The 16,255-nt window shown below is 46.2% G+C and overlaps 1 protein-coding gene across 6 annotated transcripts in view; it reads right to left on the reverse strand.

The window, feature by feature from the left end:
* Nucleotides 1–16,255, reverse strand: part of LOC124721633 (centromere protein J) — a 280,955-nt gene that overhangs the window by 52,093 nt on the left and 212,607 nt on the right. For 5 of the 6 annotated variants that reach the window (XR_007006363.1, XM_047246696.1, XM_047246697.1 and 2 more), the window contains one exon: nucleotides 1,780–2,010. Coding sequence is in view for 5 of the 6 variants with exons in the window: in XM_047246696.1 (XP_047102652.1) it covers nucleotides 1,780–2,010 (231 nt within the window). In the remaining variant the exon portion in view is untranslated. The remainder of the gene's footprint in view (nucleotides 1–1,779; nucleotides 2,011–16,255) is intronic. The other variant, XM_047246695.1, reaches the window with a different exon arrangement.

A 16,255-nucleotide genomic window follows, 5' to 3' on the forward strand; every position in this document is an offset into this window, starting at 1 on the left:
AACAATTACACTAGCCCCTCTCCTCACGTTTGGTCTGTGGAATCGGTTCGTTAGTATTTGATGTGGTTTACGAAATATATCCAGCGGGTAACGTTAGGTGACTCACCTGTATAAATGGAGACTACTGGAAGTTCCTGTATAAATCACCATCATTTGTGAACAACCTCATGGAAATCCCAATGCCAGAAAATTGTAGGAAATATAGGAACATCTGCAGATGAACAACACTTGTTGCAAGGACTTTCATGGAGATGCTCATTAAATTTCAGTGCAAATGCTACAAGAGAGGCATTGTGCACCACTGTGTGGTCTATGTTAAAATACCAGTAGCATACATGCAAAGAAGAGTCAAGGAATGTGTTACTTCTGTCTATATAACATACTTTGAAAAATGATCATGATAGTAAAACTGGAGAAATCTGAGCTCATATGGAGGCTTTGTGACAGTTGTTCTTGCTGTATACCATCTGCAACTGGAGCAGGAAAAACGAGAGCAATACACTGAGAGTTCTTTACCACACACCGGGTGGTTTTCTTAGCATATATGTAACTGTAGATGTAAAAGTCATATGATACTTTGGAAACAATTAAATTGTTGTACAAAGACAGCACCAGTGATATTCACAAACTTGTTTAATTTTCATACCCTTTCTTCCTGATGTCATGGGATAATATTTTGCTGCAACTTACTTCATGCAGAAAGAATATATTTGCAACATAGGGGAACAATTCTCATATGTGGTTGGAATTCACAAAACTCATGTTGGATGCTAAAAAAATTTCAGGATTCTTGGACTGAGGTTAGAGTGAATCTACTCACTTCTGACATTTGTAACAGTATGAAATTACACAAAAGAAACAGTAGCATCCAATAACTGAACACAAGTCAGTGGCTTCATGTTGTGACTAAATCTTTAGCTACTGCACAAATAACTCAGCAGCACTCTACGACACGTATTTCCAACAACTTTCAGAAGAGCTGAAGAGTATTAGCGACTAATCACAAAGTTTTCAAATCCAAACTGAAGGCTCATCTGTTGGCACAATAAATTCCTTACAGGAATTTTTATGGGGGACGCAAGTCGATAAATCAACTGAATTTAAGAACTTTAAATCCACCTCAGTGTATTTCCAATTCAACTAAAATTGGACTTTGAAGTTTCAGAACTTTGTGTGTGTGTGTGTGTGTGTGTGTGTGTGTGTGTGTGTGTGTGTGTGTGTGTGTGAAGATGATACAGGTTTGTTTACCTCTTCAAGCATCACCATTTGGGTTTTCCTCAATTTTCCAAATCATCCTAGGCACATGTCAGGATGGTTTCCACTAATAGGAAACAAGCATCACCTTCTCTTCTTCATCATTTATTTATAATGTTTGTAAAACAAATCAAATATTTATGTTGTATGGTTGTTATTATGTAACAATTATATTATTATTATTATTATTATTATTATTATTATTATTATTATTATTATTAGTGTTGTTTTTGTTATTGTTGTTGATTTAATGCCAAAATTTCTTACTCCAGTGTGTATTATTTTGATATTTTTATCTTTAAGTAAGTTTTGGATATGTTATGACAGTTTGACCTTAAAAAATTGAAATGGAGGTATAACTGAATAAAAACTGGATAAAACAATATAAAAAACTTCCATGTGTATCATAACTCTTGCACAAACAATGCTTTATTTGCAACAACAACAACAACAACAACATAATGATAATGAAAGAAATACTAAACTTAAGATATGGACAAGCCAAAAGTAATGACAGTCAATTACATTGCCTTTTTCCGAAGTCAGTAGTGGCATACTTTCACAAAATGTCTGCGTGTTCTTGAATTCAGTTTCCTCTTCAACAGCTGAAGGGAGTGGTTTCCTTGGCACAACTTCATGAATTACTAAAGAATTACAACCATCCTCATTTTCAAGATCTCTCGTCTGATATGGCACAGCAGTAATAACTTTAGTTTTATTACTTCCATATTTCGCTGACTCAGGAAATAATTTCTTCTGGTAAAAAGAAAAACAGACATTTGTCATGAAAAGGAAATTAAAAACACAGAAATATAAGGAAAAGATAGATGCTACTCACCATAAAGAAGGCAAGCTGAGTTGCAACAAGCACAACAAAACGACACTTACACATTACATTTTGGCCCAAGTACCAAGTATTATTCAGGAAAAAAAAAAAAAAAAAAAAAAAAAAAAAATCCACACACACGCACGACAGCAATGTATGGGTGAGTTCAGCAGCATGTTGCTTCACAGGGTGGTCTACTTTGCTCTCTGCCACAGTTTGTCAGTGGGCATTCATCCTGGTGGACAGCTGGTTGACAGTCATACCAATATAAAGAGCTGTGCAATGTGGCTGCTTTTATAGGTGGCCCAGGATCTGATGGGTTATGATAAGCCTGTGACAGGAGGCCAGGCCACCTGTGAAAGCAGCCATGTCATATACCAGCTCTGCTGCACTCATTGCACAGCTTTTTATATTGGTACGAATGCCAACCACCAGTCCACCAGGGTGAACAGCCACTGCCAAAGTGTGGGCAAGAGCAAAGTATAAAACCACTCTGTGCCACAACATAAAGCTGAACATAACACACAAGATTTCAATGGCTGCTTCACCATGAGCCATCTGTATCCTCCCCTCTACTACATTCTTTTCAGAACTGTGCATATGGGAGTTATTCTGACAACACATTTTCCACTTCTGAAATTATCCTGGCCTCAACCTATGGTAACCTACTGTCCCCAAACTCTGCAAACTCTGCACCCAACAGCTTCCAACCCCCCCCCCCCCCATCCTATCACACCACCTCCCTATTCTCATCTGCTCACCCTCTTTGTGTGCAGCCCTCTGCCAGTGCACCCACCCATCTTTCCTCTTCCCCACTCTTCTCCTTTTTGCTCTCCCCATCCTCCCGCCCTCCCTTCCACCACCCTCCTCCCTGACCCAAATTCTCCCGACGCTGCGCCTGTTGGCAGTCTAGTCCCTGTATGCTCTGCCAGACAGCACTCTTCTCTTCTCCCAACCGTACCTTGCTATCCTTTTCCATTCCCCCACCCCATCCAGATTGCTGCTCCTGTTCTACGTGACAGTTGCATTCTAGTCTGAGCTGTCGGTGATTGTGGTCATGTGTGCACGAGGTGTGCTTGCGTTTGTGTGTGTGTGTGTGTGTGTGTGTGTGTGTGTGTGTGTGTGTGTGTGTGTGTGTGTGTGTGTGTGTGTGTGTGTGTGGCCAAAAGCTAATGTCTAAGTGTCTTTTCGCTGTGCCAGTCTGCAACTCAAGTGTCATCTTTATGGTGAGTTGCAATCTTTCTTTTCCTTGTACTGCTAAGGATTGTTGTTGGAAAATCATCCCCGATAATGTAAGTTTTTTACTGTTCCAGGATCCCATTACTCACTAAACATTTCTCTTTCAATATTAATATTTGATAGTAAGAGCTGACATTACGTTAAAACTGACTACTAGTTTCGCTTCTGAACAACCATCTTTGTGATAACGTACCACTTGTGGTAAAGATCATGCCTGCATACACTGAAGGCTAGAAGGCCATCGTCTGACTTTGTACTTCAGAACTAAGTACTTCTGGCAATTTTTGATTGGCACTGTCTAGTACACACATCAGTTTGTGTTCTGATGACTTCAACTGGCCGGCCGCTGTGGCCAAGCGGTTCTAGGCGCTTCAGTCCGGAACCGCGCGACCGCTACGGTCACAGGTTCAAATCCTGCCTCGGGCATGGATGTGTGTGATGTCCTTAGGTTAGTTAGGTTTAAGTGGTTCTAAGTTCTAGGGGACTGATGACCTCAGATGTTAAGTCCCATAGTGCTCAGAGCCATTTGAACCATTTGACTTCAACTGGAGACAAACAAGCTTGACGGACTTTACATTTTTAATATTAACTAGTTGCAATTTGTGATGAAGATCTGTAAATTTTTTTTCTCAGGTACACATCTTACTTAGCATAGTATGTTTCCATATATTTCATATTTATAATGTGCACATGTTTTTGAAGTAGTCTAGTGCCTTTATTTTTAATGAAAAAACATGTTTCTTTTGTCCCCCTAAGTTCAGAATTGCACATTCTAACAACTTTCTTGGTATAACCAACGGTCTATTGAAATTTGTATCAGTGAGCACGGCATGTTTTCATTATTTGGATTAGCCTATTCATTAATGTCTTAAAATTTTTTATTGTTAACATTGAGCTGATAGGTCTTCTCCATTTATTTACAGAGTTCTGTGATATACTACCAGATGATGGTGTTTCAGCCTACAGTGTTCATAGAAAAAACCATTGCCGTAAGTGCTATGGCTAACATTCATTACTTTCAAATAACATATCTTGGTGGAGATTGTTCAAGTCAGTTTAACCTCAAGCAACTTTTTGTTTCTTGCTCCTTTTAAAGATCTGTAGATGGTTGCTCAGCAAACAGTAACTAGTAATCCATTGTAGTGTAGTCTTGAGATATAGACAATTAAAAGATTTGATATTTAAAAAATTTGAAATAAACATTTGAGACTAGTTTCTCACTATTGAAGTGAAGGATGTTACAGAGGAAGATGAGAGTAATAATTCATAAACTTAAGTTGGTTGGTTTGTGGGATTGTGGGATTGAAGGGTCCAGACAAATAGGGGCAAGGCAGACAGGGGGGCGATGGCAGACGGGGGGGGGGGGGGGGGGGCAATGCAGACGGGGGGACGGCAAGGCAGACGGGGGGGGGGGGAGGCAAGGCAGACGGGGGGGGGGGAGGCAAGGCAGACGGGGGGGGGGGAGGCAAGGCAGACGGGGGGGGGGAGGCAAGGCAGACGGGGGGGGGGGAGGCAAGGCAGACGGGGGGGGGGGAGGCAAGGCAGACGGTGGGGGGAGGCAAGGCAGACGGGGGGGGAGGCAAGGCAGACGGGGGGGGGGAGGCAAGGCAGACGGGGGGGGGGAGGCAAGGCAGACGGGGGGGGGGAGGCAAGGCAGACGGGGGGGGGGGAGGCAAGGCAGACGGGGGGGGAGGCAAGGCAGACGGGGGGGGGAGGCAAGGCAGACGGGGGGGGAGGCAAGGCAGACGGGGGGGGGGGGCAGGCAAGGCAGACGGGGGGGGGGGAGGGCAAGGCAGACGGGGGGGGGGGCGGGCAAGGCAGACGGGGAGGGGGGGGGGTAAGAAAGACATAGAGACCATAAAAAAGGAATTACAATGACACCACGTGTGACAGTGGTTGGCCGACCATAGAAACAAAAAAGGAAAAGCCAACCACGAAGAAACACACTAAAAACCCCAGTCTAAAATCGTAGGCCAAAGGCCAGTCTCAACACAAAAAAAAAGGACAAACTCTTAGATCAAGCGATAAAAACCCCCTGCACAAATAATACTCAAAACTAAATCTGCTATTGCAACGTCATCAGTCATCTGATAAAAGTGCAGGAAGCATATCAGGCAGCGCAAACGTCTGCCTGAGCAGAGTTAAAAGCGGGCAGTCCAACAAGATGTGGATCACTGTCAAAGCTGACCCGCAGCAACATAAAGGTGGGTTCTCGCGGCACAATAAAAAACTGTGTGTTATCCAGGTGTGGCCAATGTGCAACCGGCAGAGGACAACAGAATCCTTGCGAGAGACCCGCAAGGAGGAGCGCCACACACTGGTAGCCTCCTTGATGGCCCAAAGTTTGTTGGGTAAAGGAAGGGTGCGCCATTCTTCACCCCAGGTGGGAAGGACCTTCTGCCGCAAAACTGACCCTAGGTCACTCTCTGAAAGGCCAAGGCTGGTGCACCGACAGCCTGTTTGGCCAGCGTGTCAACACGTTCATTTCCCGGGATGCCGACATGACCCGGGGTCCACACAAAGACCACAGGGTGGCTGCAATGGCCAAGAGTATGAAGGAACTCCTGGATAGCCATCACCAATGAGAGCGAGGTGAACACTGGTCGACAGTTCATAAACCGCTCAGGGAGTCACTACAGACAATGAAGGACTCACCTGAGCAGGAGCAGATATACTCTAGGGCGTGAGAGATGACGACCAGCTCGGCAGTGAAAACACTGCAGCCATCCGGGAATGAGTGTTGTTGATAATGATCCCCTAGAGTAAGAGTATAACCGACACGATTGGCAACCATCAAACCATCAGTATAGACAATGTCAGAGCCTTGAAACGCGGCAAGGATTGAAAGAAAGCGGCAGCAGAGGGCCTCAGGAGGGACTAAGTCCTTCGGGCCCTGTGCCAAATCGAGCCGAAGGCATGGGCGGGGCACACACCACTGGGGTATACGGAGAGGGGTCCGGAAAACAGGTGGAAGAGGGAAAACCTCAAGCCCAGAGAGAAGAGCTCTGACACGAACTGCGATCATACACCCTGACGGGGCCGCCGTTCCGGAAGATAGACGACCGACTGAGGAAACAGGAAATAATAATTGGGATGCCCGGTGGTGACCGAGTGAACCACCGCATCAATGGCGTCATTGGAAAGAGGCTCAATAGTGGCAATAGAGGTGAACAAGTGGTCACTACCGCACAAGTCGTCATGCACACTCCATTGGACAGATGGTAATAGGCTAGGGCTGCAAATTGAAAGGTCGATGGCTGAGTACATGCCATGCGCCACACTGAAATGTGTGAAGGCACCATTATTTAAAAGAGAAAGGTCAACCTGTGCCAATACTTGCTCAACGATGCTGCCTCGGCCTGTTGTCACTGATCCACCCCACAGAGGGTTATGGGCGTCGAAGTCGCCCATTAACAGAAAAGGTGGCGGCAATTGGGCTATCAGCGCAGCCAGGACATGCTGTGGGACATCACCATCCGGTGGAAGATACAGACTGCAGACAGTAACAGCCTGTGGTGTCCACACCCGATCAGCGACAGCCTCTACAGGTGTTTGTAGTGAAGGAAGGACATAGATGAAGACGCCACCAGAGACCTTTTTGTAAGCTGCCCGGTTTCTATAATAACCTCTATAGCCACGGAGGGCAGGGGTGCGCATTGCTGGAAACCAAGTTTCTTGAAGAGCAATGCAGAGGAAAGGGTGAATGATAATCAGTTGTCGGAGCTCAGCAAGATGGTGGAAAAAAATGCTGCAGTTCCACTGGAGGATGACACTGTCCATGGCCGAGAAAGGTGTGAAGGGACCAAGGAGGCAGATTACGCTGCTGGGTTACCTGCTGCCACAGACTGAGTACCTGTAAGAGTGACATCCATTGTGTCTGAGAGTCCGGCGAGATCTAGGTCCTCAGCAGATGCCAGAATCCATACCTCGCCCTCAGATGCAGAGCTTGTAGGTTGCGGTGGGGTAGGTGCCACCGCTAGTTCCTTCGTCTTAGAGGTCTTCTTCTTGGACTTTTCTCGCTGCTCCTTGGGTTTCACTGGCTGGGACGGCTACACTGATTCAGTTTTCAGGACGGAGGAGGATTGCGAAGCCTTACGACCAGCTGCTTGTGGGCACTTATGCCACTGCCGGGCGTCATCATTGCCACTTGTGGACACCTGGGAAGGGAGGGACCCAAGGGACCCCTTGTGAGCGAGAGGAGCTCAAGAAGTTGGAGGCTTCTCCGGCTCAGAAGTGGGGAAGGACGTCCCCGATGGATCGGTGGGGGTGGCGGGGGGGGGGGGGGGGGGGGGTGTTGGTCCCGAGGTACGTGGTGCAGGAGCAACAGGGTGGGTGGTGCCCCCCCCATGGGCAAGGGGGAATGTGGAGTTGTACCGCTCGGTGAGCCGACAGGAATTTGCTGAAACGATGGGGCTATCATGGTTGTCATAGCGGTGGCACATGAGGAAGTCATTTGCACAGGATGGAGTCGTTCATATTTCCTCTTAGCCTCGGTATAGGTCAGTTGGTCCAGGGTCTTATATTCCATGATTTTCTGCTCTTTCTGTAAGATACTGCAGTCTGGCAAGCAAGGTGAATGATGCTCTCCGCAGTTGACACAGATCGGAGGCGGGGCACATGGAGTATTGGGATGTGATGGGTGTCCACAAACTCGACATGTGAGGCTGGAAGTACAGCGGGAAGACATATGGCTGAACTTCCAGCACTTAAAGCACTGCATTGGGGGAGGGATATAAGGCTTGACAACACAATGGTAGACCATCACCTTCACCTTCTCCGGTAATGTATTACCCTCGAAGGCCAAGATGAAGGCACCGGTAGAAATCTGATTATCCTTTGGACCCCAATGAACGCGCCGTATGAAATGAACACCTCAACGCTCTAAATTGGCACGTAGCTCGTCATCAGACTGCAAAAGATGGTCAATATGGAAAATAATACCCTGGACCATATTTAAACTCTTATGGGGTGTGATGGTAACTGAAACATCCCCCAACTGGTCGCAAGCAAGTAACTTTAGTGACTGGGCAGAGGATGCCATTTTTATCAATACTGACCCAGAACTCATTTTGGACAAGCCCTCCACCTCCTCAAACTTGTCCACTAAATACTCTACGAAGAACTGATGCTTTGCCGACATGAAAGACTCCCCATCAGCTCTCGTACAAACCAGGAACCGGGGTGAATAAGTGTCACTGGCATCCTGAGCCGTATGCTCCTCCCATGGTGTGTCCAGGGAGGGGGATGATTTGGGATCGTATTTCTGAGCATTGAATTGAGCCCGAGAATGCTTGGAGACTGCTGGCGGCCGGTCACCGGCAAGAGATGATATACTACGCTTCATCGTGTGTCATCCACCCTGATGCCACTGACTGACCACGGAACCTCCCCACGGCTGCCACCCAACCGCAGCAAAGAACACCTGGCAGGATGGCCATTACCGGGAGTCCTGATGCCCCTTGGCATACGTGGGGAGTTAACGGCACAGGCGTCTGCAGAGCGATCCCTGTGTTGTCAGGGGGGTACAACCAACAGGGTACATGGCTGCCCCACCACAACGGACTGGCTACCATGCTGGATATTAGGTGCAAGGAAGTCCATGGTCGTCATCTCCGTAAAAAGCAACACTGCACAGTGCATGGTGGAAATCGCACTCAGGAATGTATCCTCGCCAAAGAGATGGAGAACGAGTGGGACAGCAATGCGAGAAAGCTGGCTAAAGATCTCAATGCACGATGGACATAATGCACCATGTGAGGTGTCCTTTCCAAACTAGCTCGCTCTTCGGAAGAATTTGGAAATATGGAGGTCAAACCCAAGAGTGGACCATCACATATAGGCCGAAATGTTTGAGACTCCTTTTAGTCGCCTCTTACATCAGGCAGAAATTCCATGGGCCTATTCTAACCCCTGAACCCGCAGGGGGACATAAATTTCCACAGCTGTTGCACTTGGTCGGGTCAATACAGGTACAGTTAGTGCCGTTTTTGGACAACGCTGGAGTTGTCGCCCGATGGTGCCCCATATGTGCTCGACTGGGGACAGCTCTTGTGATCGAGCATGCCAAGAGAACATGTCAACACATTGTAGAGTGTGTTGGGTTACAACAGCAGTATGTGGGCGAGTGTTAGCCTGTTAGAAAACACCCCGTGGAATAATGTTCACGAATGGCAGCACAGTAGGTCAAAGCACTAGACTGATGTAACATTTGCAGTCAGGGTGCCCAGGATAACCGTGAAAACGTTCCTGCTGTCATACGAAATCACACCCCAGACCCTAACTACAGATTTAGGTCCAATGTGTCTAGCACATGAACAGACTGGTTGCAGGCCCTCAGCTGCCTCATTCTAAACAACACACGACCATCACTTGCACCAAAGCAGAACCAGCTTTCACCAGAAAACACAACAGATCTCCACCAAGCCCTTCAATGAGTTCTCACTTGACACCGTTGGAGTCACTAACGGTGGTGGTTCGGAGTCAGTGGAATGCACGCTACAGGGCATCTGTCTCGGAGCTGTCCTTAAAGTAACCAATTTGTTATAGTTTGTTGTGTCACTGTGGTGCCAATTCCTGCTCAAATTGCTCCTATAGACGCAGTATGAAGCACCAGAGCCATATGCTGAACACAATGGTCATCCCTTTGGTAGTGCCACATTGCGTCTGGAGCCCGGTCTTCTTGCGACCGAACATTCGTGTGGCCACTGCTGCCATCAATTGTATTCAGTGGCTACATTTCTGCCAAGTGTTTCTACATAATTGCATAAGGAACATCCAGCTTCTCAAAGCCCTATTACGTGACCTCATTCAAACTCTGTGAGGTGTTGATAACGGTGTCTTTGTCATCTTAAGGCATTCTTGACTAACGTCACTTCACTATGTCCGATGCCAAATGTAACTAACACTCACAACCGGTTCAGCATGTATTTAAAATAAATCTGATTTGACACACCACTCTTATGCGACTGATGTGAAATTTGAAAAGATATCATCTTTCAGAAGTAGAAACATGCCTACCAACTTTTGTCAATGTCCTACAGTTCTTTCTTGGTGTTTCATTTTTTTTTCTGTCAGTGTGTCTAACCATCCATGCCTCCAATGTCAATTAGCCATCCTAAGAACTGAGGACTAATCCAGCTGAACTTATAGCATGTTATTGTTGACATTAAATGCAAGAAGCAGCAGTTAGGTAAAGAAATATTTGTCAGACATGCACACATGTGGGTAAGCCTAATGCAACCCGAGTGTTAGGGTGCTGGAGAAGTCATATAATTACTATTTTGACTCCTCATCCATATCAATAATTTGTTTACCTTTATTTCATGGATTATTTATACACAAACGGACATAAAAAGAGTAAGAATCCAGAAAGAGAAAAACAAATCAAATGAAACTTCACAGGTTGAGTGGGTAAGTGATGTTATTTCAGTGGTTACAATATTGAGTAAAATTTACAAAGAACTTGGCAGTATGAACCCACCTGCAGTATGAAGTTGCACCCTCTCTGGCCTATATGCATCTATGTCTACATACATACACAGCAAGCTACTTTATGATGCATGGGGTGCCCTGTACTACTACTACTACTACTACTACTACTACTACTACTACTAGTAGTAGTAGTAGTAGTAGTAGTAGTAGTCATTTCCTTTTGTGCTCTACTCACAAACAGAGCAAGGGGGAAAACCACTGTCTATGTGCCTCCGTACGTGTCCTAATTTTTCTTATGTTATCTTTATGGTCCTTAAACGAAATGTACACTGACGGCAGCGTCAAATGCTTGTACTCTAACTTTTCTCAATAGCGTTCCTCGAAAAGAATTTCACCTTCCCATTTGAGTTCCCGAAGCATCTCCTTAATACTTACATTTGTTCAGACCTACCAGTAACAAATCTAGCAACCTGCCTCTGAACTGCTTTGATGTCTTCCCCCAATCCAACCTGGTGCGAATCACAAACACTTTAGTAGTACTCCAATACTGAAGAGTGGTTTGCACTAGTGTGCTCTATATGGTCCCCTTTACAGATAAACCACAGTTTCATAACATTCTCTGAATAAACCAAAGTCAAACATTCACCTTCTGACTACAATCTATACATGCTTGTTTAATTTTGTATCGCTTTGCAGCGTTACACCTAGATATTTAATCAAGGTGACATTGTCAAGTACCATACTACTAATGCTGTTTGCTTTTTCTACTCATCTGCATTAACTTAAATTTTTCTACATTTAGAGCTAGCTTCCACTCGTCACACTAACTAGGAATTTTGTCCAAGTCATCTTGTATCCTCCTGAAGTCACTGACGATAAAACCATCCTGCACACCACAGCATCATCAGCAAACAGCACCAGATTGTTGCTCACCCTGCCTGCCAGATCATTTATGCATGCAGAAAATAAAACCACTTAATTGGTTCATCGGTTTGGGGGAGGGGACCAAACAGCGAGGTCATCGGTCCCATCAGATAAAGGAAGGATGGGGAAGGAAGTCAGTCATGCCCTTTCAAAGGAACTAACCTGGCATTTGTCTGAAGTGATTTACGGAAAGCAGAGAAAACTTAAATCAGGATGGCCGGACGGGGGTTTGAGTCATTGTCCTCCTAAATGTGAGTCCAGTGTGCTAACTGCTGCGCCACCTTGGTTGGTGGGGAAATGCATTCAAAAGTACTTTGCAGGACTGGCTGACTGTACCTCCTGCAATGAATCCATAGACGACCCACTCCATACTCCAACTAATACTGTACAATCTGTTTATTTCCACACTATTGACCATTGACTACCTCTGAAGTAAAAACATCCAGCAATTAACTTGATTTCACCTGGAATTGTTAAACCTGACATGATAATTTCACCATCACATACAAATTTGACCTCAAGGTAGACAATATTTTTGTTGGTTGGTTGGTTGGTTTAAAAGGGGCGGGGAGGGACCAAACTGCTAAGTCATCGGTCCCTCGTTCTGATTAAAATAATTCCACAAGGGTGGGAGTAAAATAACTGAGACATAAAAAACCAGCTGGAAGAAAGGAGTAAACCACAAGAATGACAGAAGGGCAACAGACACTAAAATGGACAAAATCGGACAAGAAAACCATGGAGCCACACAAGAAACATGTAGAAGAGATCAAAACAAGAGAGCAGATTACCATGGCTGGCTGACCATGAGAATAGAATGGAGAAGGCACCCACTCTACAACACATTAAAACTTCCACCCTAAAAGCACTACAGTGGAGGACACAGAGGGACAAAGGACACACACTAAAACTTAGATCAAATGGTAAAACCCACCCTCACGAGTAAAACATAAAACTAACACTGCTGTTGAGGCATTGTCACCCAACACAAAATGTAGGGTGCTGGGAAAGTTAAAAGCCTGCCACAGAGCAGCTAAAAGTGGGCAGTCCAGCAACAGGTGGACGACCATCATTTGTGAGCCACAGCGACACCGAGATGGGTCTTCACAACAGAGGAGATAACCATGCATTAGCCATGTGTGGCCAACGCGGAGCCGGCAGAGGACAAATGATTCCCTGTGAGAGGACCCTATGGAAGACTTCCACACATTCTTAGTCTCCTTAATGACACGCAGTTTGCTGTGTGTACTGTTATGCCATTCCGTCTCCCAAAGCCAAAAAACCCTGCAGCATGAGATGGAATGCTGGTCAGTTTTGGAGATGCCCATCTCCAGAAGTGGTTTTCACATAGCCTGTTTTGCCAGCCTGTTGGAAAGTTCATTGCCAGGGACTCTGATGTGTTCTGGGGTCCACACAAACACCAGTGAATGTCTGGACCGTTCCAGGGCAGAGATGGACTCCTGGGTGTTCACTACCAAAGGATGGCAAGGGTAGCACTGGTCGATAGCTTGTAAGCTGCTCAGGGAGTCAAAACAGAGAAGAAATGACTCACCAGAACAGGAACACATGTACTTAAGTGCACGAGATATGGCCACAAGCTCTGCAGTGAATACACTGCAGCCAGCAGGCAAGGAGTGCTGTTCAATATGTCCTCCATGAACATATGCAAAACCTATGTGATCATCAACCATTGAGCCATCAGTGTAAACCTCTTCATGGCCCTGGTACATGTTGAGAATCGAGAGGAAGTAACAGTGGAGAGCCACAGGGTTAACGGAGTCCTCAGGCCTGTGCAAAATGTCCAGAAGAATCTGTGACCTAGGTGTACACTATGGAGGTGAACGTGAATGGACCTCGCGGAGGGGTAGTAACGGGAAGGATTACAGTTCAGACAGAAGGAAGCAGATGTGAACTGCAATCATAAGCCCTGACCTGGGCCACCAATGCAGGAGATGAACTGCCATGGGTGGGAAAAGGAGACAGTAATTCCGATTTACACCATCGAAGCACCACATGAGATGGAGAGGTCAGTGGCAAGAACAATCACTCATGTGATGTGGTCCACCCATCCTTTGACACTGTCGCAGTGTTTGAACACAGCCAGCTGGCTGAAATGCGTCCACTTAGCCCTGCTGACCATTCATTTTGGGGGCTTAATTTCAGGTTGTGAGCCATTTAGTAGCTGAAAGCAGATTCGGAAGTCGTCACTGGAATGAAGGTCGTCAATGATCTCCCACTGAACAGAGTTAGTGAGTGCGGGAGAACAGAAAGAAAGGTCGATGGCTGAGAATGACCCAGAAGCAGTATAGAAATGTGTGCGAGTACCCGGGTTGAGGATGCTCAGCTCGTGAGACGTCATGAGGCCTTCCAAAAACCAACCACAAGGACAAGTATTTGTTGAGCCCGACAGGACAGCATGGGCATTGAAGTCTCCTAGGAGGAGAAATGGTCACGGGAGTTGTGTGATAAGATCCATGGGAGCCTCAGAGTCTAGTGAATCTTGCGGAGGTAAATACAGTGAGCAAACAGGGATCCTTTGACACACATGAATTTGAACTGCAACTGCTTGCACATCAGTAGCCAAGGTGAGAGCAGAGGAGCAGTGCATGTTAGTGATAAACACTGCGACAACTCCCTTGGCCCTTTCCCACAACAAGTCATCCTTGCGGTATAGCATATATAACCAGTGGCACAGGGACCCCTGTATCTTTAAAATGAGTTTCTTGTAAACAAGAGCACAAGGAACGTGCCTGTACTAGGTGTTTCAGTTCCTCCACATGAGTCCGGAACCCATGTCATTGGTGTGGTTGTAACTGACCCCTATCTTGGCACCACAGAGGTGAAGCACTTCAAGAGCAAGGGGGAGTGGAGAGGCTGCCTGGGCCCAAGGCATCTAACTCCATGATATCCTCCTATCAGTCAGATGGGAAAGAATGACGTCTGACAGTGCTCAGGACAGCTTTTGACCCAGATGTCGTGAGCCTTCCCCTGCACCCTGTCCCTTTGAGGATGAGGGAGAAGGGGGCGTTGAAATGCACTATGCTTTTCTTATACCTTCCAGACGCTTGCTGCGGAACTGTTGTTGATCTTTCTTGGTGCAGCTGCCTGGATTGCTTTGTCCTTACTCTTTTCCCCTTGATGTGCATGTTCAAGCACAGGTGCTTGTGGTGGATACAGGCACACTAGGTGTCATCTGTGTTGAAGCGTCTGACTTGGGACTAGGTTTCTGCACCATGGAAGAATATGAGGTGGTAAAGACAGGGGTCTCGTCACCTGATATTCTTTTTTGGTTTTGGCAGAGGGGATCTGCTTGTTCACTTTTATCTTCTGTATTTTGTGTTCCTCAGCAAAAACAGGGCAGTCTCAATTGCAGAATGGGTGGTTCCGAGAGCAGTTGATGCAGATCGCCGGAGATAAACAGTCAGTCCCAGCATCACGAGTGGCTTTTCCACAGTTCTTGCAGATCGCTTCCCCTCCACAGCTATGGCATGCTGGCATTTATAGCATCCCATAGGGTTTGGAATGTAAGGCTGAACATTCAGTCAAAGGAAATCTGCCATAAGTTGTTCAGGCAGTGTTTGAGAATTGAATGTGACAGTGGCAATCTTTTCAGTTGCTCCATTATTACTGCATGTTCGTTGCTCCACATCAATTATTCCCCGGGATGCCCATTCATGCTCCAGTTCTGCAATGTCCATGTCCATGACATCTCAGCATGTGACAACGCCCTTACAGGAGTTGAGAGAAGTGTGCATCTCAACAACGATACCATGGTCACCCAGTTTCTGCAATTTCTTAAGAAGGTCTACCTGCTTTAGTTTTGACCAACAACAAGCCATTACACAATCGTTTTATAGATATTAATGTTCCAACAAGGCCTTCCTGGATATGAAAGGGGGACCATCTCGGTCCCACTAGCTGCTAGGGAAATAAGAGTCCACTCAGACAGAGCCCCGCGTGCCTGAGTAATCCTTATACAACTGAAGTGTGGCAGGTTCCACAAAGATTACCCGTTAACGACTGTTCCATCACAACAGCCATGCATCCCATCAGCACGCAGCACACCTTGAGATTAATGGTTTTTTTAATGGAGATTTATCCTGTCCTCGCGATCTGGGCTGTCAAGCCAAGATCCAAGATCCCTGCTCCCGGAGACGCACTAAGTTCCACCGCCGCTCTGCACTGTGGTCGCTAAAGCGTGCCGAGAACTTATTGTGATTAGGGATTGGCAGCGCTTACCAGTCCCCAGCTCAGGAACCTCGAGGTTGCCAAGCCTGTACCCAGCAAATCAATGCTGAGCCCCTGAGGGCACCTGCCCTCATGTTCCCACATGGTCCAACACTGGGTCACTGTCACGTCCGAACATCCCACAAATTTGGATATGGCACAATTCTACCAGGTGACCAAATGCAGACGTACAATAAGGCTGCTTTCAAACTGACAAGCACTGATAATGTGTTGGTAGCAGAGATGGCTAATAAATACAAATAGACATCTACAAAAAGATGACACATTAATAACAGCTACACTTAACAACTGAGATATACAAAATTTGAAGTGCTGTAGCTTCTTCTGTGGTGT

Source organism: Schistocerca piceifrons, chromosome X (assembly GCF_021461385.2).
Source record: "Schistocerca piceifrons isolate TAMUIC-IGC-003096 chromosome X, iqSchPice1.1, whole genome shotgun sequence".
Taxonomy (NCBI): domain Eukaryota; kingdom Metazoa; phylum Arthropoda; class Insecta; order Orthoptera; family Acrididae; genus Schistocerca; species Schistocerca piceifrons.